At 42.7% G+C, this 22,102-nt stretch overlaps 2 protein-coding genes across 2 annotated transcripts; both read left to right on the forward strand.

Moving 5' to 3' along the window:
* The first annotated feature begins 6,926 nt into the window (after positions 1-6,926).
* Positions 6,927-9,814, forward strand: LOC145407089 (uncharacterized). Its single transcript, XM_080278112.1, has 4 exons — positions 6,927-7,126; positions 7,214-9,086; positions 9,309-9,422; positions 9,614-9,814. The coding sequence occupies exons 1-4, from the start codon at positions 6,927-6,929 to the stop codon at positions 9,812-9,814; spliced, it is 2,388 nt and encodes a 795-aa protein (XP_080134238.1).
* Positions 9,815-9,932: 118 nt separating this feature from the next.
* LOC145407091 (uncharacterized) lies at positions 9,933-11,087 on the forward strand. Its single transcript, XM_080278114.1, has one exon. The coding sequence runs from the start codon at positions 9,933-9,935 to the stop codon at positions 11,085-11,087; it is 1,155 nt and encodes a 384-aa protein (XP_080134240.1).
* Positions 11,088-22,102: the final 11,015 nt, after the last annotated feature.

Consider the following 22,102-nt stretch of genomic DNA (forward strand, 5'->3'; position numbering starts at 1 on the left):
CCTTTTCTAGGCTGTCTCCTTTTTTTTGCACAGCATTAGAAGGCGCGTGATTAACCATGGTTCTTTTTTGCATTAGACATAGGATATAGAAATGAATATATTCTTGAGAGTGCAAGAAAGGAGCTTGTTGCATCCAGAAGCAAAGGTTACGAGCTTCAGGCAGCAGCAACTGAATTTGGAACTTTTTTTTTTTTTTATGTCAGATGGAGGAGTATGCTATTGTAGCAATATCACAGGTCTGATCGAAACCTTGGGAAAGATTCATGATCCTGACAAATGACAACTATGTATTGACTCCAGGAAATCAGGTCTGAAGGCTGTTCTCCTCCACAATGGGAACATGTTACCCAGTATTCCACTTCTTTTTGCTCCTGGAATGAAGGAAACATACGAATCGTTGGAAAAACTCTTTGTTTTGACAGCACGACGAATTCCGACGGAAAATGTGCAATTAGAAAGTGGTAGCCATGCTGCTTGAACTACAAGGTTTCACGAAATACTGTTGCTTCCTTTGTTTATGGAACAACGATGATGTGCAGCAGCACTACATCCTGCTTGAGTGTCCTCTCCGAAGTTCCTACGAAGCCGGTGTGCACAATGTACTAAACAACCACTTGTCCAAGTGGAAGACACCATACTTCTTCCTCTTCATATCAAGTTAGGCTTGATGAAAAACTTAATCAGAGCCTTGGATAAGACTGGTGCAGGCTTCTCACACCTAAAGAAAGTCGTCCTTAAAATTACTGATGCCAAACTGAAAGAAGGCATTTTCGTTGGCCCACAGATTCCTACCCTGATGAAAGTAAGTTTGATGCAACCCTCAAAGCAGACAAACGTGGGGCTCGGAGGTTTCTCAAGAAAATTTGTGCTGGTTTTCTGGGGAGCCATCGCAATGAAGAGTACGTGAAAATCATTGAAGAGCTCCTGGTTGTGTACAATGAACTTGGATGCCGCATGTCCCTTAAAATCCATTTTCTCACTCATATATCGTTTATTTCCAACAAACTTGGGTGATGTTAGTGACGAACAGGATGAAAATTTTCACCAGGATATTGCAGAAATGGGACAAAGATACCAAAGTAGAACTGGTGCTGGTTTGATGGCGGAATCTTCTTGGATGCTGACACGGGAAACCAATGTAGAGCACAAAAAGAAACCATCATGAACCATATAATGTGTACCTGTTATCGCCTGCCATTAAAAGGCAAAGCGATAATGTTTTTGCCTGCCTCTACATGTCGGTTGGTGTGTGTGTGTGTGTGTGTGTGTGTGTGTGTGTGTGTGTGTGTGTGTATCTGTTCCCATTATATCTCATGAATGGCTTGAGCTATCAACATGAAACCTTCAGGGTATCAAGATATGAGCAAAATCTTGGCCGAGTTCGAAATGGGCACTCAGGGTCAAGGTCAAGGTCACCAAAATGGCCGCCAAGGGTCAACTAGTTTTGTCGCCCGCCTTTAGCACCATTAATCTCATGAACGGCTTGAACTATCAACATGAAACCTTCAGGGTATCAAGATATGGCAAAAATTTGGTTGAGTTCGATAATTAGCACTCAGTGTCAAGGTCAAGGTCACCAAATGGCTGTCAAAGGTCAGCTAGATTTATCGCAACCCTATAGCACCAACATAATCTCATTAAAGGCCAGAGCTATCAAATGAAACATCAGGGTATCAAGATATGGCCAAAATCTTGGAATTGGCCAACAGCATATTCAGGAGGACGATTAGCATTCGGCTCCCTGATGCTTTTCTTTCATATTCACAGTGAAATTAATATGCGGCAGTTGAATAATACACTTGATTTGTTCCTGCATATCACTTTTACATCCCATTCAGTGTTTCTCGATTTTAAAATTATTCCCGGCATAAGTAGGCGATAGGAGCTTATTGATTTCTGACTAGTGGGAGAAAAATTTCAAGGCCAAATCTCAGAAAATCTGTGCGTGATAGAGAAAAAGTAAAATAATTTGTAATCTGCACCGTCAATTTACCCCATATCATCCATTCTTATCTCTGAACTACTGTAGATATAAATTTGAAATTTCTCTGGTAGTGGAGTCAAAAAACTCTTTACAGGAGAGAGAGAGAGAGAGAGAGAGAGAGAGAGAGAGAGAGAGAGAGAGAGAGAGTCACTGTTGGAGATTTATAAGACTGAAAATGTGAGGTATATAAGCGTCCAGGAGAGCCAGACAAATTGATGGGATGATGGTGGTGGTGGTGGTTGGTATAGTGTGATGGTAGTAATGGTGGAAGGTGGAGTGGTGGTAGTAGTGGTGGTTGCTGGTGTGATCTGGTGGTGGTAGTGATGGTGGTTATTGGGTTGTGGTGGTAGTAGTAGCTGGTGTTGACGGTAGTTGTGATTTCTGATGGGGTGTGCTGGTGGTTGTTTTAGCGGTTTGTGAAAGGTGATGGTGTTGGTTGTGGCGGAGGGCAGGGTGTGGTGGTCTTGGTGGTAGTAATGGTGGTGGTTGTGGTAGTGGTGATTGTAGTGATTATGCTGGTGGTTATTACGGTGGTTGCGATAGTCATGATTATGATGGTGCTTGTGATGGTTGTGGAGGTGATTATGATGGTGGTGGTTGTGATGGACGTGGTGGTGGTGGCTGTGATTTGTTGCTGAATTACCTCGGTATCTCTGGCCGAACAGCCCCACTAAACACAGGCAAGCAACCGCTTGTTGCAGATCTGTCCCGAGCTGTGAATGGATGTTTCCCTGCGGCAGATGTTTCCCAGCGGGTAAATGTCTGGGATTTTGGTTCCCCGATGACGCCGCATTTACGTCTCTGCTCCCAGTTAACAGGGCAATCAGAAAAGTCTTCACATTACCCAAAATATAGTTATATGGTTACCAACCTGCGTTGTAAATGGTAACCTAAGTTGCAGGAAACTATTACTCTGGTTAATTAATACAGAGCCACCTGCTGTGGAAAGAAGAGTAATAAAAAGTGGTAGGTACGATGGGAGAAACACGAAAAGAGGAGAACAGACACAGAGAAAGAATAACAAAGATGGACGAAGAAGTACAGTAGGCAGCGTTACATTAAGGGAATGGATAATGATGAAGAGACAATGCATTTTTAAAAATAAGTGTAATCCGCACAAACTTGGAGTTAGCCTATACGTAAACAAGTACATGAGTAGAAACATTTTCTCTCTCTCTCTCTCTCTCTCTCTCTCTTTACACACACACACACACACACATATATATATATATATATATATATATATATATATATATATATATATATATATATATATATATATATATATATAAAATGTATCTGTCTATCTATCAATCTATCATCTATCTACCTATCTATCTAATATACAATTGCTCCTACAGAGGGCTCTCGCGCTGTGCGCTCACTTCCTCGTGCTTGCACTTGTTTCCTCGTGCTTCTCACTCGTTTCCTCGCACTTTGCGTACGCATTGCGATCATTTCAGGTAATCCGAGTCACGTTTATATTGAGCCACCAAAAACTCTATGGTGAATGCAACCCTACTTTCACACTCACGCCTGGAGCGGCATTTTTTGGTCAAACTTCGGTTGCTCATTAAATATAGTAAAAGTTTTTCAATCGTGATGGGACCAAGTTTTTTCACATCAGCGAATTTTTTGCGATTCTTGTGCCAATTTTAGTGCGGCTTGAATATGTAGTTTCGGCTGCACAAAATACACACCCACCCACCCACCCACACGCAGACACACACATACGGCTAGGGCTATAGTAAATTAGATAAACACACACACACACACACACGTACACACACACACACACACACACACACACGTATACACACACACACACACACACACACACACACACACACACATGGATAGATAGATAGATATAGATAGATAAGTAGATATATACTATGAGTGATTGGTTTCCTGTAAGAGTGGGGCTGCAGCAGGGATGTGTGATGTCACCTTAGTTGTTTAATATTTATATGGATGGTATTGTAAACGGAGGTGAATGCCAGAGTGTTAGGTGGAGGTCTGAGTCTGGTTGATGTTGATGGTGGAGAGAGGAATCTGAAGCAGCTGCTGTTTGCAATAATACTGCACTGGTGGCTGATTCAGCGCAGAGATTGAGACAATTCGTTGAGGAGATTGGAAGAGTGTATGAAAGGAGGAAATTGAAAGTAAATCAGAATATGAATAAAGTGATGAAGTGTACGAGGGTGGTAGATGGTAGGAGGATGAATATAGTTCTGAATGGTGAGTTGCTTGAGGAGTTAGAGTGTTTTAACTATTTAGGGTCACATGTTGCTGTGGATGGAAGAACAGATATAGAAGTGAAGTTTAGAATGAATGAAGTAGAAAAGGTGCTGGGAGGAATGAAAAAAGTGTTAAGATGTCGTTCGCTTAGAACGGATGTAAAGAGAAGGCTGTATGAGGGTGTTGTTGTACCGACTGTGTTACATGGGGCTGAAACATGGAATATGGGTGTAGCAGAGAGGAAAAGTTGAATGTAATGGAGATGAGGTGTCTGAGGAGTATGTGTGGAGTGACGCATATGGATTGAGTGAGAAATGGTGGAATGCGAAGGAGAACTGGAGTTGTTCGGGAGATGGTTGTTCAAGCTGAGCAGAGGGTGTTGCGATCGTTTGGACATATGGAGAAAATGGATAATGAGTGATTGGTGAAAATGATAACTAGGTCTGAAGTGAGAGGTGTAAGGCTGAGAGAAAGACCACGAATAGGATGGATGGACAGCATGAAGAGAGCGTTGGATGCAAGAGGGATGTCTGTTGAGCAAGGAAGAGTGGCTGTGCGTGTTAGAAATGAATGGAGAGAAATTGTGAATAAGTAAATGATGACACAGCTCTGAGGGGATATTCTCCCGCATTTTGTCTGATGGGATGATCAGGACTGGTGTGGGTAGGGGGATGTGTCTATTATGATCAGGCAGGGGTAAACCAGCCCTGCTGTCAGGCCCTGCTGCGGATGTCACTGATTGCACTGTGCAGTTGTCCTTTGTGCAGTGTGGTGTGGTAAGGATCTGTCCCTTGTCCCCTATGGGGTTAATATTCGAATGCATGTGTTTCAGTGGATGAGTAAATTGGGAGTGTGTCGTCCTGTCTCGGCTACCTCCCTTTCCTTGGGGGAAGCAGCCTATATATATATATATATATATATATATATATATATATATATATATATATATATATATATATATATATATATATATATATATATATATATATATATATATATATATATAGATATTGCAATACCTGGTATAGGCAGGCGTTCAAAATTGGCGCCTCTAGGTGCTGAGCTCTGGGGGCAGGTTTGAGAAGCGCTTAATGTCGGGATAGCACACGGTGAGGATGGCAGTCGTTGTTGCCCAACAAAACACCTAGATTATTGTGTAACTTTTTGGATAATGTAACACCTCGAGAGCGCCAGAAACTGTAAGTCAAGTTGGTTTATACCTTGTAGATGTATTGTACAACATTATAATATTGTGTGGGAATATGTAAATGGTGGAAGCAAGACGTTGATTTGAGGTTTTGAATTATGATTCTAGAACTTTTGATAGTGTAGTTAATAAGCGAGCCATGCTGAATATGCAGGTAACATTGTGTAACTCCTGATTAATTTCTAAAGCGACTAAGTTGATTAAGACTTATTTGTGTATTTTTTAGTTTAGAATGATGCATTACTGTGTTGAAGTTTAAGGTGGAAACAGTGATTTTCTCTGACGATATTTGTCAGTCGGTAGTCGTAAGCATTTTATCATATTTTTAATTGGCATTTTCGTTGCATCCAGTCCACAGTGAATCTGTATATCAAATTTGCTTGTCTACGAATGACTATTTTGTTTAATGTGATTCTAAAATTGTGTGTAATGTTCTTGTTACATTTGGACCGTTTCATCAATAAACCAGTAACCCAAGTAAACGTATGTCATCGTCTGGCGTTGTAAGCACCTTAAGAAACATTCCAAAGAGACTACATACCCCTTACACTACAGGTGTAATAGTCCAAAGTTTCGTGTGCTACTCAGAAGATGAGTGACACCCAGAAAGAAGAGGTTATTCCTGGAGCTGTGGGTGGAGAGGACGTCGCACCACAGTATGTACCTGCCGCTAATGACCAGGACGAGGCCATAGCTGATGCCAAGAGGAGGTGTGGCAGAGCCAAGGCACTTCTCACCAAGCAGATGGGCTTCATTGACAGTCTGACAGCCGACGTCAGGAACATCTTTCAAGTGAAGAAGAAGATGGCTGTCTTTCCAGAGTCATTGCGTAAGTTTGAGGTGGCCCACGCTGAGCTCCGAAAGCTATCTGAAGGATGAGGATCAGCGTACAGAGGCTGAGCAGTACAAAATTGACACCATGTCCCAGGTGATTGAATTTCAAGATGCCTTACACAACTGGATAGCCCAACAGGAGGAGGAGGATGACAAGGCTCAGGAAGAACCTGAGGAGACTATGGAATCGCATGATGGTGCGGCACCAGAGCAGGGTCATTTGGCACATACAGACTTGGTTAACATTTGCCTGGAGACAGAGAACAAGACCCTAGAAGAGGAAATTAAGGAACTATCTAAGAAGCAGAAGCTGGAAATACAAAAACGCCAACTAGCTCTGCAGAAAGAGAAGCAGGCCTTTGAATTGGAGAGAGCAAAGATGGAGACCGAACTGAAGCTTATGAGGGAAAGACACCGAATGATGGAGGAGCACAAGAAGTTAAAGCAGGAACTTCACTCCTACTAAACAGTGGAGCACCAGCTGGACACTGAATGGTTTAGTCTTACCACACATCCAACTGCAGCTATGAATACAGTATACCGGTACACCCAGAGGCAACCAGCGGAGTTCCACAATCCCCAAGTACACCTAGAGAAACCCATAAGACACCCTCAAGAGTATCATGGGAGCCCTTTCATATTACACCAAAAGAACCAGAAATGAATGCAGCTTCTATCCTTGCAGATGCCCTAAACCAAGTGTTGGATATGTCAAGAGTCCAGCAGCAGTCTCTGGTAGAGTCTCTACAGGTACCTAGAGGAGAACCTCAGCCATTCAGTGGGGATGAGCTGGAGTTCTGGCCATTCAACAGGTCATTCATGGACACCATTGACTGCTTGTCCATTCCTGCAGCCCAGAAGTTAGTCTGTTTGAGAATGTACAGCAGGGGAAGGGCAGCACTTGCACTGAAGAGCACCTCTTACTAGAACCCTGTGGAAGGCTACAGAAGAGCCTTAGAAATTCTAGAGGAGAGGTTTGGAAACCCCTACAATATCACCTGTGCATGGGTGAGGAAGGTCACCAACAGACCAGATGTGAAGGGAGCAGCTGACCTTAGAGAATATGCTGATGAACTGAGCTCTTGTTTGGAGTCTCTGGAGGAGATGGACTCTCTCAGCCAACTGGGAAGTGGAGACAACATGCTCAGGATAGTGGAGAATTTACCCTATTACCTCCAGACTCGATGGGTGAAAGCCAACCATGAGATTCGTTCCAGGTACAGGAGAGGAGCAGAGATTACAGAACTTTTGAAGTTTTTCTGTGATGTCGCAGATGAGGCCTCAGACCCTGTATTTGGAAAATTGGTCAACATGGACCAGAAAAGGGACAAGGGAAGGAGTCAGCAGAGCAAGCCCCAGACGAGACAGGCTGGAAGCTTTGATGCAAATGCAACTCTCAGAGAGAACAGAGCAACTACACCAGACAGCAATAGGCAGACAGCTGGAAAGTGTCCATGCTGTGGGCATGGACACTATATGATACGGTGTTCACCGTTCAAGGCCATGAAGATCAAGGACTGCTGGAACCTTATGATGTCCAAGGGCTTGTGTGTGAACTGCATTTCTCAGGGACACCTAGAAAGGGATTGTTCCAGAAACTTCGTCTGCACTGTGGAGGGCTGCGGAATGAAGCACAGCAAATATCTTCATCTGCCTAAGAGAAGAGTGAATGGAGATGATTCCACATTGGAAGCAGCAACAGAGACGACTGCAGCAGAGACTTCTACGGTTAACCCTACATCCCAAAACTTCACTATGATCCCCAATGTGAGCAGCTTTGCCTGCAGTCAGGGTGGAAAGCTGGCCTTACCTATAGTGCCAGCCAGAGTTAGGTGCCTGGATACAAATGCCATTGCTGACATCTATGCAGTGTTGGACCCAGGGACTGACACCACATATTGTACAGAAGAGTTATGTGAGAAGTTAGGAGCCAGAGGTGTGACCCATCATATGGAACTTACCACCATTACCCAGACTAGGATGTCAGTAGAGTCCACAGTCATCACTCTTCTTATGTCAGACCTTAGTGACACAAGGGAGCCTTGCTGCATACCAGAAGTAGCTGTCAGGCCGACACTGAACATAGACCTATCGGGCCTGTCAAGTCGTGTTGAGATTCAGAGATGGCCACATCTGAAGAACCTGGAGATGCCTGAACTGGAGGTGGATCAGATGCACTTACTGATAGGACAAGATTGCGCAAACCTGTTGCTGCCCGATGAAGTCAAAAAGGGACAACCTGGTGAACCTTTTGCTATCCATACACCACTAGGGTGGGCCATTAATGGTCCAGTTGATCCCTTCAGGCCAGCAGTGAGATCTCATTTTGTACACACCACGTCAGTTATGGAGAGGGACCTGTTCAGGTTGTGGGAGCTGGAAGGAGTCAACTCTGAAGCACCTGGAATGTCTCAGAGTGACTTAAGTGTCTTGAAGATCTGGGTCAGCAGCAAGGCATTAGTAAATAGTCACTACACCTTAGATATCCCCTTTAAGACAGAGAAACCTTACCTACCTGACAACTGCACCATGGCAGAAAGACGACTACATATGTTGGGAAAGCAGTTAAACAAAGATGACAACCTGGAAGAGAGATACATGGGAGAGATTCACAAGCTCTATGAGAATGGCCGCACTGAAGAGGTACCCCTGCAAGACATGAACAGAGTCGATGGTAAGGTGTGGTACTTACCACATCACCCAGTCCACAATCCTAAGAAGCCATACAAGACCAGAATTGTATTTGAGTGTGTGGCGAAGTCCAGAGGGTCATGTCTGAATGACCATGTGTGCCAAGGACCAGACTTGACCTACAAGCTGGTAAGAGTCTTGCTGAGGTTCAGGAAGGGAGCCTTTACCTTTATTTCAGTCATTAAGGCGATATTTCTCCAGGTGGAGGTAACCCCAGATGACCGGGACGTGTTGCGTTTTCTGTGGTTCCACGAAGATAATACAAAGGGACAGTTTGTGACATATCGCATGATCTCTCACCTGACTGGTGGGGTGTAGAGTCCCAGTTGTGCAAACTATGCACTCCAGCAGGTGACCAGAGAATTTAAAGATGAGTTCCCTCAGATTGTGTTAAATACTGTTCTGCATAATTTCTGTCTGAGAGCTGTGAAGACCCTAGAGATTGCAGTACCCCTTGCAAGTCAGGTGAGGCCAGGAGAGGTTTTCATCTGACAAAGTTTGTTTCCAACTCACCAGGGCTGATGAACAGCATACCCAAGGACGAGTGGGGAAAGTCTTTCACCACCCTGGATATCAGCCTGGATAAGCTACCCACAGAGCGTGCACTGGGCATGCTTTGAGACATAGAGTCTGACCATTGCAGATTTGATATACAGGTTAAAGGCAATCCAAAGACTAAGAGAGGAGTCCTGAGCACCCTCAGCACAGTGTATGACCCCTTAGGCTATGTGGGTCCATTTGTGCTGCAGACCAGAAGACTGTTCCAGCAGCTGTGTAGGCTGGAGGAACAATGGGTCCGGTGGTTGAATGACTCGCCTGTCATTAAGGAGTTCAGCATTCCCAGGTGTGTTACATGAAGACAAACATGTGAGAACAGCTGTACTACACCATTTCTGTTATGCTTCTGAATATGGTTATGGAGCTGTTACATACCTGCTGACCATCTTTGAAGACCAGACAGTCTCTGTCCACCTCATGACAGCTAAGTCCAGACTTGCACCTCTGAAGGGCTCTACCATTCCACGCCTGGAGTTGGCTGGAGTGTTGGAAGCAGTGAGGCTGGACAAGCTCCTCCAAGAAGAGCTGGAGATGGACCTAGAAGAATCTCTCTACTGGACAGATAGCACCATTGTGTTGTGGTACTTACAGAACACTGAGAAGAGGTTCCAGACCTATGTAGCCAACAGAGTGGCCAAGATTCTGGAGCATACCACAGCAACCCAATGGAGTTATGTGCCCACTTCAGAGAACCCCAGAGACGATGCATCTAGAGGGATGACAGCAGAGGACCTCGTCAATGATGAGCGTTGGAACAAGGGACCAGGTTTCTTGTACCAGGACAGATCCAACTGGCCCAGGCAGCCTGCATTTAACTGTGCAAAACTGGAAAAAATGGCCAAGGTGAAGCCATCCCTGGTAGTATATGTCATTAACACTGAAGATTACATGGGAAAGCTTATAAGCTACTACTCCTGGCACCGCATTAAGAAAGCAGTGGCTTGGTTCCTGAGACTGCACCAGATGCTTCGCAAGAAATCATACCAAAGGGGACCACTGGTAGCAGATGAGCTGAGAACTGCTGAAGAAGCCATCATCAGACATGCCAAAAAAATGCTCCTAGATGACAAGAACACACGACTTGGTATACTGAATCCCAAGAAATCAGCCTCAGGCCTGCTGCTGGTTGGAGGAAGGCTGACTAACTCCAAGCACGAAGACTGCACCAAACACCAGCTGATACTGCCCAGTGAGCACCTAGTTTCTAAGTTTATGGTAGATGATTTTCACCCAAGAGCAGGTCATGCTGGAGTGGAGTATATACTGGCAGATACCAGGAGGCGTTACTGGATCTTCAAAGGGAGGAAGCTAGTGAAGAAGATAGTGCACCAGTGCATCACTTGTAGGAAGTTGAGAGGCAAGGCAGAAGTACAGCAGATGGCCAGTTTGCCAGAATCCAGAGTTACACCATTTGAGCCACCTTTCATCAGAGTGGGAGTGGACTACTTCGCTCCTTTCATGGTGAAGAGGGCACTCTCTCAGGTAAAGAGGTATGGCTGTATCTTCACCTGCCTCTCCATCAGAGCTGTACACATTGAAGTAGCACACACCCTGGACACGGACAGCTATTAAAGCGTTGGAGAGATTTAACATCTAAAACGCAGGGCGTCGCGTTTGCGACGCTTGCCAAAAAGGGACATAACGGCAGAGCGTCGCGTTTGCGATTCGAGTTAATTTTGAATAAACGAGGGCAAGGATGTTCCAGATGGTATTGTCTATCAGTACCACCACCCTTTAGCTACAATTAGCATACTTTACCTTTGTACTAGTGACCTCCGTTGTTGCCAAGTATCGCGTTTTTCCCCCCTCCCCCCCCACCACGGCCCGGCCAGCCTGGCTGTGATACAGGGCAGCGCTCTGACTGCTCAGAACTGTAAATCTGCGCTCTCCTCTCACAAGCAGTTTATGCTAATAGGAAACGCTTGTTTCCCCAGTTGTCACACTAGCTTTTTTTCGCACAGTTTGCCCCTGTTTAGCATCAGTTTACCACAGGCATTCAAAGTGACATTATGGCGAGTTCTAGCTCTTCCGAGTCAGTGCGAGTGGCCGACAGGAACGAGAATAAAGTGACGGGCGTAAGGCAGAATAAAAAGCGCGCTGCGGTGATCATTTGTGAAGTAATATGATTGAAAATAATGTAGTATACGTGTTTTTAGCTGTGAAAATGGAAATGTTTGTTGAGTGACGGGAAGACCGCCGCCGTGCTGCATGTCGGCTGTATGCTTTGTTGATTTTAGCCTTATTTTCAGTGCTTATTGTACAAATACGGATTCCAAACTACCTGTATGGTGTAGTATAAAGTTTACTGTTACAGAATGAGGCTGCGGTAGAGGGGAAACCGGGTTGCTGGAGGTGTGAAAGTGAAGATTTTGTTACCCAAGTTTGCAAGTCTCCACAAGTCCTTGGGTAGTCCACGAAGGCTCAACATCTGTCTCTGGAGAAAGCTGAATGTAAGTACTATCTGCCATACCAAGTATAATGTTCTAGAATTAATCTCTGATTTTTGGCTAATATTTTCCTACAGGTACTCAGACTGCGATATAACGCCGCCACCCGGGGGGGGGTCGGCTGTCCATTGGCCGCGTATTAGGGGTTAAGGCCAGAAGAGGTGAGCCCAAGGAATTATGCTCCGACAATGGTACCAACTTTGTCAGGGCTCAGCAAGAACTCCGTCGTGCCATTCAGAACTGGAACCAGGGCCAGATCCATGAGCACCTGTTGAAGAAGGAAGTTACCTGGAAGTTCAACCCCTCTCGAGCCTCTCACATGGGTGGAGTCTGGGAGAGACAGATCCGGACTGTCAGAGCTGTGTTGGCGGGTGTGGTGAAGCAACATACCATTGATGATGAGACCCTGATGACTCTGATGACAGTAGTGGAGGCCATTGTGAATGGTAGGCCCATCGCAAAACTGTCAGATGACCCCAGAGATGAGAGACCCTTGACACCCAACCACCTTCTGATGCTGAGATCAGGCCCCATGCTACCTCCTGGGAAGTTTGAGAGCAGGGATATGTATCGCCGCCGGTGGAAGCAGATGCAGTATCTGGCTGACATCTTCTGGCACAAATGGCTCCGAGAGTATCTTCCCACTCTACAAGAATGCCAAAAGTGACTGACCCCAAGACCCAATCTCAAGAGAGGTGAGTTGGTGCTGATAAAGCAAGACAACACACCTAGGAATCAGTGGCCATTAGGATTGGTGGTAGAGACGTACAAGAGTAATGATGGCTTGGTCCGCTCCGTGGAACACAGAATTATAGCAGGTACTTACGAAAGGCCCATTACCAAGATCTGCGTGTTGGAGAGTGCCACCTAAGATCAGGACCAGATCAAAGACTAACTAAGATGTCCTGTGAATGATGAGTTAGGATGTGAACTGGGTTGGCTGACGAGGAGGTGTAGGCGGTTTGCTGCCTCTGAGGACTCACCAATTAGCAGAGAGTGTTACACGCAGGCCCAGTGGGAACTTGATTGTTTTTGCTATATGCTTATCATATATACCTCTGTATTGTGTGGACCATAGTCTGTGTAACCTGTAATTTTTTGTGTGTAAGTTTATATTAAGTATCAATGAGTTTCATTTGTTTCCCAGGTGTTACGTGTTTGTTTGTGAATACACTATCTCCGTAAGCGCATTAGGGCCAGGATGTAACACCTGGTATAAGTAGGCATTCAAACTTCCCGCCACTAGGCGTTGCGCTCTGGGGGCAGGTTTGAGAAAGTGCTTAGTGTCGGGATAGCACACGGTGAGGATGGCAGTCGTTGTTGCCCAACAAAACACCTAGATTATTGTTTAACCTGTTGGATATTGTAACACCTCGAGAGCGCCAGAAACTGTAAGTCAAGTTGGTTTATACCTTGTAGATGTATTGTACAACATTATGGACTTGTGTGGGAATATGTAAATGATGAAAGCAAGACAATGATTTGAAGTTTTGAATTGTGATTCTAGAACTTTTGATAGTGAGGTTAATGAGCAAGTCATGCTGAATATGCAAGTAATATTTTGTAATTCGTGTTTAATTTCTAAAGTGACTAAGTTGATTAAGACTTATTTGTGTATTTTTTAGTTTAGAATGATGCATTACTGTGTTGAAGTTTAAGGTGGAAACAGTGATTTTCTCTGACGATATTTGTCAATCGGCAGTCGTTAGCATTTTATCATTTTTATATATAGCATTTTCGTTGCATCCATTCCACAGGGAATCTGTATATCAAATTTGCTTGTCTACTAATGACCGTATTTTGTTTAATGTGATTCTAAAACTGTGTGTAATACTCTTCTTACAGTTGGACAGTTTCATTACTAAAACAGTAACCCAAGTAAACATATGTCATCGTCTGGCGTTGTAAGCACCTTAAGAAACACTCCAAAGAGACTACATACCCCTTACACTACAGATGTTGTATATATATATATATATATTATATATATATATATATATATATATATATATATATATATATATATATATATATATATATATATATATATATATATATGTGTGTGTGTGTGTGTGTGTGTGTGTATGCAGAGACATCACTTCACCGTGAAGATATGTATGCAAACTAACCACTGTGGTTAGTTTGCATGTATATATATATATGTATATATATATATATATATATATATATATATATATATATATATATATATATATATATGTATATATATATATATATATATATATATATATATATGTATATATATATATATATATATATATATATATATATATATATATATATATATATATATATATATATATATATGCAAGAAAGAAGGAACCAAAGGCCATAAGCCCGGAAACCGTTCTTTCCAAGAAAAAACAAAAACAATACAAAAAAGAGCCAAAGTCAAGATCCGTTCATTTCGAGATGCCTGGACACACCGCGTTTGAAAGACTGGAGATCATAGGAAGTAGGAAAAACAGGGAGACAGTTCCAGAGTTGACCTGTTGCATGTATGAAGGACTGGGAGTAACGGTTAAATCTTGCAATAGAGAGTTGGACTGAAAAGGGATGAGAGTTTGTTGCTAGACGGGTGCTACACACCCATCGTAGTGGTGGAGGGACGGAAGCAGACAGTTCAGAGGAGCAGAGATCATGGAAGTAAAGATATAAAAGAGATACAGATGCAACAGTGCGGCGAAGAGACAGAGGTTGAAGGGAGCCAGTAAGAGGAGGAGAGTTGATAAGGCGAAAAGCCTTTGACTCCACCCGATTGAGAAGAGCTATATATGGGGAGCCTTCCCACACATGAGAGTTGTACTCTAAACAGGGGTGAATAAAAACCGTGTATAAAGTCAACAATTGTGCCCAGGTAAAGACAGTACGGAGTCGGTTTAGCACACATAATATCTTGGAAGCAGATTCTACAAGAGATACAATATGATCTTTCCAAGGTAAGTCCCGAGTGAATGAAACCTCGGGCATGTTCAAGGATGATGCAGGATTAAGCTGAGTATTATTAAACATTAGTGGGTACTCCTGTGGAAAATTGTGTAGGGTTGATAGATGTAAAAACTGAATTTTCCATGCATTAAAAACAAGATTATTATTACCCCAGTGAGACATACGAGCCAAGTCAGACATTATATGTGCCATAGCCTCATCCCTTGTTTGTTGAAGTAACTGCTGAGATGGACGTTGTGGGAACCGAATGGAAAGGTGAAGGGTGGAATCATCAGCGTACGAGTGGATAGGGTTTGATGTACAGCGAAGAAGGTCATTGATGAATAAAAGGAAGAGAGTTGGTGATAGGACAGAACCCTGAGGAACACCACTGTTGATAGATCTAGGAGAAGAACGATGGCCGTCTACAACAGCGGCTATAGAACAACCAGAAATGAAGCTATAGATAAAGGCACAGACAGAGGGATAGAAAGCGTAAGAGGGTAGTTTGGAAATTAAAGATTTATGCCAGACTCGATCGAAAGCCTTCCAGATGTCAAACGCAATGACAAAGCTTTCTCCAAAGTCCCGAAAGAAGGATGACCAGGAGTCTGAATGGTAGGTGAGAAGATCGCCAGTGGAACGCCCCTGACGGAACCCATACTGACGATCAGAAAAAAGGTTGTGATAGGAAAGATGCTTTAAAATTTTCCTGTTAAGAATTGACTCGAAAACTTTTGAGACAGAGGATGTTAAATCAATTGGACAATAGTTAGAGGGCTGGGAATGGTCACCTTTCTTTGGGACTGGCTGAATGAGAGCAAACTTCCAGCAAGAAGGAAAGGTACAAGTTGAAAGACAAAGGCAAAAGAGTTTACCTAAGGGGGGTGTAAACACAGAAGCACAGTTCTTGAGGACAAGAGGAGGGACTCCATCAGTCCCATATGCCTTGTTAGTATTGAGGCCAGTGATGGCAGAAAATACACCAGCTGAAGATATTTTAATGTCAGGGATGAGGAAGTCAGAGGGGGTGAAGTGATGGAGAAACAGCACAGGAATCGTCTAAGGTGGAATTGGAGGAGAAAGTCTGAGCGAAGAGATCAGCTTTATCAGTAGAAGAAATAGCTACAGAGCCATCAGAGTAGAAAAGAAGAGGGAAGGATGATGAGGTAAAGTTGTTAGAAAGGTTTTTGGCAAGGAGCCAGAAGGAGTGGGAAGAATTCGAGTTGGAAAGTTGAGAGCATTTAGTACGGATGAAATTATTTTTAGCAGAGCGAGGAACAGCCTTAGCACGATTCCAGGCAGAAACATAAACAAGATATGAATCTGGGGTGAGTTGGCTTCAGTACCTTTTATAGGCCCTCTCCTTGTTGCGGACAGCATTAGAACGGGCATGATTAAACCAAGGCTTTCTTGCATTAGTCAAAGGATATGAGAAGGGAATATATGCCTCCATGCCCAAGAGTATAACCTCTGTAATGTGCAAGGCACACTCAGGTGACTCCTGACCATGGAAGCAATAATCATTCCATGGAAAATCAAAGAAGTACTGCCTGAGGGCTTCCCAATCTGCAGCTCCAAAGTGCCTCAGACGACATTTCTTTGGAGGATCCGCAGGTCGTACCTGAGCGATAGGACACGTTAAGGTAATAAGGTTGTGATCGGAGGAGCTTAATGGAGAGGAAAGATTAACAGTGTAAGCAGAAGGATTAGTTGTCAGGAAGAGGTCAGGCATGTTGGAGCTCTCTCCAGTGCGGTCGGGGATATGGGTAGGGTGCTGTACAAGCTGCTCTAGGTCATTAAGAATAGAAAAGATGTAGGCTTGTTCACCTGGCGGATCGGTGAAAGGAGAGGAGAGCCAAAGGTGGTGGTGAGCATTGAAATCTCCGAGAATGGAGATTTCAGAGTAAGGAGAAATGGATAGAATGTGTTCCATCTTAGAAGGAAGATAGTCAAAGAAATTTTCATGGTCAGTAGAGTTAGGAAACAAGTAGACAGTGCAGATATATTAGGTCAGAGAATGACAAGAAAGCCGAAGCCAGGGTGTAGAGAATTCAGAAGAATCAAGTTCAGGAACACGAGAGCATGATAAATCATTGTGTACATATACACAACAGCCACCTTTGGCTTTGAAATGAGTACAGAGAAAGTAGGAGGAAAGAGAAAAGGATTTGCTGTCAGTTGCCTCAGACAGCTGAGTCTCTGTCAAGAAAAGAAGGTGAGGTTTAGAGGAGGAGACGTGGTGTTCGACAGAGAGAAAGTTAGAGGAAAGGCCGTGACTGTTGCAGAAATGAAGAAGTGAGTCAGGCAGTGGTTCCATGCATCTCTCTGAGTCGTCACCAGGAGAGGGGCGGATGGTGGGGTAATTTATGGTTCCCCACTCTGGGGACTCCTAGGCATGATTGATTGATGCCATTTTTCTTTTTTTAATTTTTGAAAAGGTAGTGTAGTGTGTACTGTGCATGTAGTTTGATGTTGACAATTAGAGAAACTTGTACTGGAAAGCATGCTGGCCTACTCTGTGTTACTGAAGCACTGAAAAAGTCCAGCAAAGGGGGATGATCAGAATCTAATTCTGAGGGCTGATGAAATGGGAGCTGCAGCTCTTCCTGTCATCAGCTATCCATCCACCTTGGGAGTACTGCCTTGCCCGATTGGTGTTACAGTCTGCTCCTTGCCATATATAATATATATATATATATATATATATATATATATATATATATATATATATATATATATATATATATATATATATATATATATATATATATATATATATATATGCCTTCCAACAGAGTAACTACCCATTTAACAGACTACTAACTTGGCTACACTTAACTACAGGAACGCTCTCCCACCGCTGCCTGTGTTGAAGAGCGACATGGATAGAAGGAAAGGAAGGGGGATGGGAATAAGTTGAGGCAGAGGGAAGAGAAAAGGAAAGTGGAAAAGAGTAGAAGGAAGGTAAACGGCGGTGGGTAAAGTGATATAAGTTCAAGTGTAAGAAAACGAAAAATAGTCAAGGAACATGTATAGGTCGGAGCAATGAACAGGACGAGAAAGGGAAAGGGAGAGAACTGTAGGAGGAAAAAATTCGACAGGGGAGAGTAGGTGGCGACTTTGAATGTAAAGGGAGTGAGGGAAGGAAAACGGTAGTTCTGTTGGCAAACTGCCGCAATTATTAGTCCGCAAACTTTCGGCCAAGTATTTCAGGTGAGCACAATATCATCATCGTAGGGATGCTGATGGTGATGTTAATGATGGTAATAAGGAAAATATGTTCTTTTCCAAAGACATACTACTTGTGGTAGTGGCAACTTGCTGTAAATGGGCGTCCAGCTTTTTCGCTGAATATAGGTATAAATATAGATGTAAATATAATGATGATAATAATAATAATAACTCATTACCGACGATATAAAACTTGTAGCGGTACCTTATTGCATATGGCGTCCAACTTTTTCACTATGGTTGATGATCATCCCAACCTCTCTCCTTCCTCTCATACCCTGCCCATGGTGGCTTTGTACACCACAACATGTACAGTGGATAAACAACAACGTGTCTGTCTATCTGTCTGTCCAAGAACTTACAGTAACTAGCACTATGTATGACTACTTATTTATATACCTATACAGATTATGTTTTTGGAAAAAATTTCAATCATTCTTCCTCATTTACCTGTATGGTCTTCATCACATGGCAGAGACCATATTGTGTTTCCTCACATACTTTCCTCATACTATTTTCACTCATCTTTCATTTACTCATTTGTCATACAGAGTGCCAGTCCTTCATTTTTGCACCTACTCATTTCAAATTTGGTATACATGTTCTTTGAAGCAAGTACAGAATTACGTAGCATTCTTTATAGTTAAAGTGCTTTATGGGGTCAAAGGCAACTCTACGTGTATATTATTATTATATATGCGTAACGATGAAACACAAATGAATAGTGTACTAAAAATATATAATCTGTTTGAATGATGAATTTTATTATATATTTATTATTTATTTTATTTTTATTTATGTAGGCACCATCCTACGTTCCCAAGGGAATGTTAAAATTTATATTCTTTTCTTTTCCCGCTAATGAGACCTGCTAAGGAGTTATATACTGTACTCATTTTTTACCCAACAGTTAATCTATAAACATGCACCTGAGACAGCATGTGTGGAAAAAAAGGTAACGGCTATATAATTTACCATAACAGGAGCACCTCTTAGCCGCTCCGTTCCATTTCATCGTTACTCTCCAGATACTTTGTGGCAGTGTGTTTCACCAACTTATCAATATATAGACACGCACAGAGCCAAGAGAACAAGTAAAAAAAAAAAGAAAAAAAAGAATATGGAATGTGATTAAGCTATTACGGGTCGACTTTTCATGCAGCTGAAAAAATAAACACTAATGAATCACAGCATTTATAATTTTCATTCCTGGCCTTGATGAGAAGTGATACAACAAAGGTAATGACGAGACGGTAGTGGAGGAGAGAGAGGGAGAGAAGACAGGTAAAGCGACAGGAGTAGTGTGAGGGGAAGGGTAGATGCTGGAGAGAGAGAGAGAGAGAGAGAGAGAGAGAGTGTGGAGTGGTCAGTTGAATGCTGAGTATATGTTGTTGGTCTACTTGTTCTCTTATCTGCTATATTCAACGCACCAATGATGTATTGCGCTTCTCATTTCATTGATTGACTTATTACCCGTCTCGCCCAGGAGGGACTCGGGGGCGGGTATGGTTTGTCTGTTTGCTTGTTTGTTTGTCTGTTTATCTGTTAATAATTTTACGCGAAAACTACTGGTGCGATTTTCACTTAAATTACAGGGATGATGGGCTTTGACCATCTGATCACGTAATTGAATTTTGGGACAAACTGGGCCAAAGCCCAGACTCAAATTATGTAGAGAAATAATCGTTTTTTCGCCATAACTCCTTTCAAAATCGTCACATGAAACCAAAACCTATAGGTGCATCTTTCAAATCTGCATCCTATAACATGCCTTATTACGTCAGGGGGGTCATCCCCCATTTAGTGGTAGGGGGGTCAGTGTCAGGTGGGTCAGACCTAAAGTTTCATGGGCATAAAATCGTCAGTTTTCATCCGATTTACTCAAAATTTGATATGACATCTTTGACTAGATATCCTGTTGTGTTTATACAACACTAAAATGACTGCCGGCGACGGGTTTGCTGTGCCTTGGCACCGCCTCTTGTTATGACATTGTTTTCGCAGTCTGATAATGATAAAGTGATTTATAAATAATATATTTTTCTTCATAAATTAATGTCATCATTTTAATGATATATTTTTTATTCGCTACTTTCGATTTTTTTTTTTTTTTTTTCAGATATGAGAGACTTCGACCTAATGGGACTATATGTAGACAATCTTAGTTTTTTCCATACAACAGATCCTTCATTACGATGTGCAACATCGTCTTGGGGGTCGACCGAAAAAACAAAGAAATCATCGTCAATAGATTCAACGAGTTCTTGGATGTGTTACTAATTGCAATTTATTGTTCAAGCTTCTTCATTTCGTCTTTACCTACTGTTGCTTTCAAACAGTAAGTGGGCGTAAGCATGTTCTTCGTATATCGCAACTTTTACTGGCATTACTTTCCACAAAAAGTTATTACAGTACGAGAAATGAAGACAGTATTCTCAATGAAAACTTAAAATCTGATCGATCTGGAGTCGCTCTAATCGCAGTCAATACGTGCTAGCACTGAAATATTACAGTTTCATGTGCCTAGGAAACTTTATTGGATATCAGTGATGAAAAATTGTTTACGTGGAAAATAGTTGGTATGCACATACGTATTACATGAGAAAGAACTGATATTATTTATCAAATCTGTATGCTTGTTAAGCCATTGACCCAGCCATAACGACGCGCGGGGTAATTGGCTCATTCGGTAAAGGCCAGACGTTGCCGACGTGAGGACAGATTAATTGCTCGGCCATGGCGCTCAGGTGTAGTGCAATGGGGAGAATGTGAGCGTGGCGAGGCACTGGATAGGGCTGAGGGATAGAGTGGGTAGAAGACAGAGGAGGTAACCAGGGAGAGATGAGAGGAAGGAGGGATAAAGGATATGGGAGGGGGATTGAGGGAGAGTGGAGAGTGTATAGGAATAGTAGCTTGTCTGTTTACGAAGATGTGTGTGTGTGTGTGTGTGTGTGTGTGTGTGAGAGAGAGAGAGAGAGAGAGAGGGGGGGGGGGACATAATGTAGGTTAATAGGTGAGGAGATAGAAGATAGTGGAAGAGCAGAGGTGAGACAGAATTCAGAAAGAAGAGCAGTAAGTACTAAACATAATAACCTAAGCTAATGTTTCTTCTGTTGGCCCGGAATAATGTTGTCTCTTTAAGATGAGACAGGGACATAAAGGAGGCATTAAATCTTAGTGTTGTTAATACGATTCCCTAATGTGGATTTGAAATGACTTAATATTTGGTAATTTTCTAATGGTGCGAATAATAGAGAGGAAGAAGGGAGTGGAAAAAGGCGACAAGGGAATGAAATAAGTGGTAGAGAGTAGAAAGGAATGCAGAGGAAAGCAGACAGCAGAAAACTTACTGGTCGTCTAGAGGCCAGTTGATATAATGTTATTAATAGAAGGTCAATTGATTAATCACATACAAATATAGAAAATGAGGAAAAGAAGGGGCTGGAAGAAGGGAAAGAGGGGTGAGAAACTGAATGAAAGGGAGAGACAGGAAATAAGACATAGAGATGGGAAGAGGGAGTTGAGGTGGGAGGAGAGAAAGAAAGAATTGGTTGATAAAAAAGAAAGAGATGATAATGAAATGAAAGGAAGATACAAAAAGAGGGATAGGGGAAGATAGTGGAGTAACGGAAAATAGCGGAATGCGGATGTAAGAATGAAAGAGGTCATATAATGTGGAGAAGATACAGTGAAGAACTTAAAAACCAACTGATTGTCAAGAAAAGTAGTAAGGAGAGTTGGACCTAGGATGTGGTAGAGAGACTGGCGGAATATATATATATATATATATATATATATATATATATATATATATATATATATATATATGTGTGTGTGTGTGTGTGTGTGTGTGTGTGTGTGTGTGTGTGTGTGCGTGCGTGCGTGCGTGCGTGCGTGTGTGCGTGCGTGCGTGCGTGCGTGTGTGTGTGTGTGTGTGTGTGTGTGTGTGTGTGTGTG

Source organism: Coenobita brevimanus, chromosome 72 (assembly GCF_032717465.1).
Source record: "Coenobita brevimanus isolate Jiangsu-jjx chromosome 72, ASM3271746v2, whole genome shotgun sequence".
NCBI lineage: Eukaryota > Metazoa > Arthropoda > Malacostraca > Decapoda > Coenobitidae > Coenobita > Coenobita brevimanus.

What these genes read in the sequence shown, in the direction of transcription:
- LOC145407089 (XM_080278112.1), top strand. Translation starts at nt 6,927, where the DNA reads ATGAATGCAGCTTCTATCCTTGCAGATGCCCTAAACCAAGTGTTGGAT. An exon ending in CAGACTTGACCTACAAGCTG is followed by an intron (nt 9,087 to 9,308) that starts GTAAGAGTCTTG and finishes GCACTCCAGCAG; the next exon opens with GTGACCAGAGAATTTAAAGA. An exon ending in CAGTACCCCTTGCAAGTCAG is followed by an intron (nt 9,423 to 9,613) that starts GTGAGGCCAGGA and finishes TTTGATATACAG; the next exon opens with GTTAAAGGCAATCCAAAGAC.
- LOC145407091 (XM_080278114.1), top strand. Translation starts at nt 9,933, where the DNA reads ATGACAGCTAAGTCCAGACTTGCACCTCTGAAGGGCTCTACCATTCCA.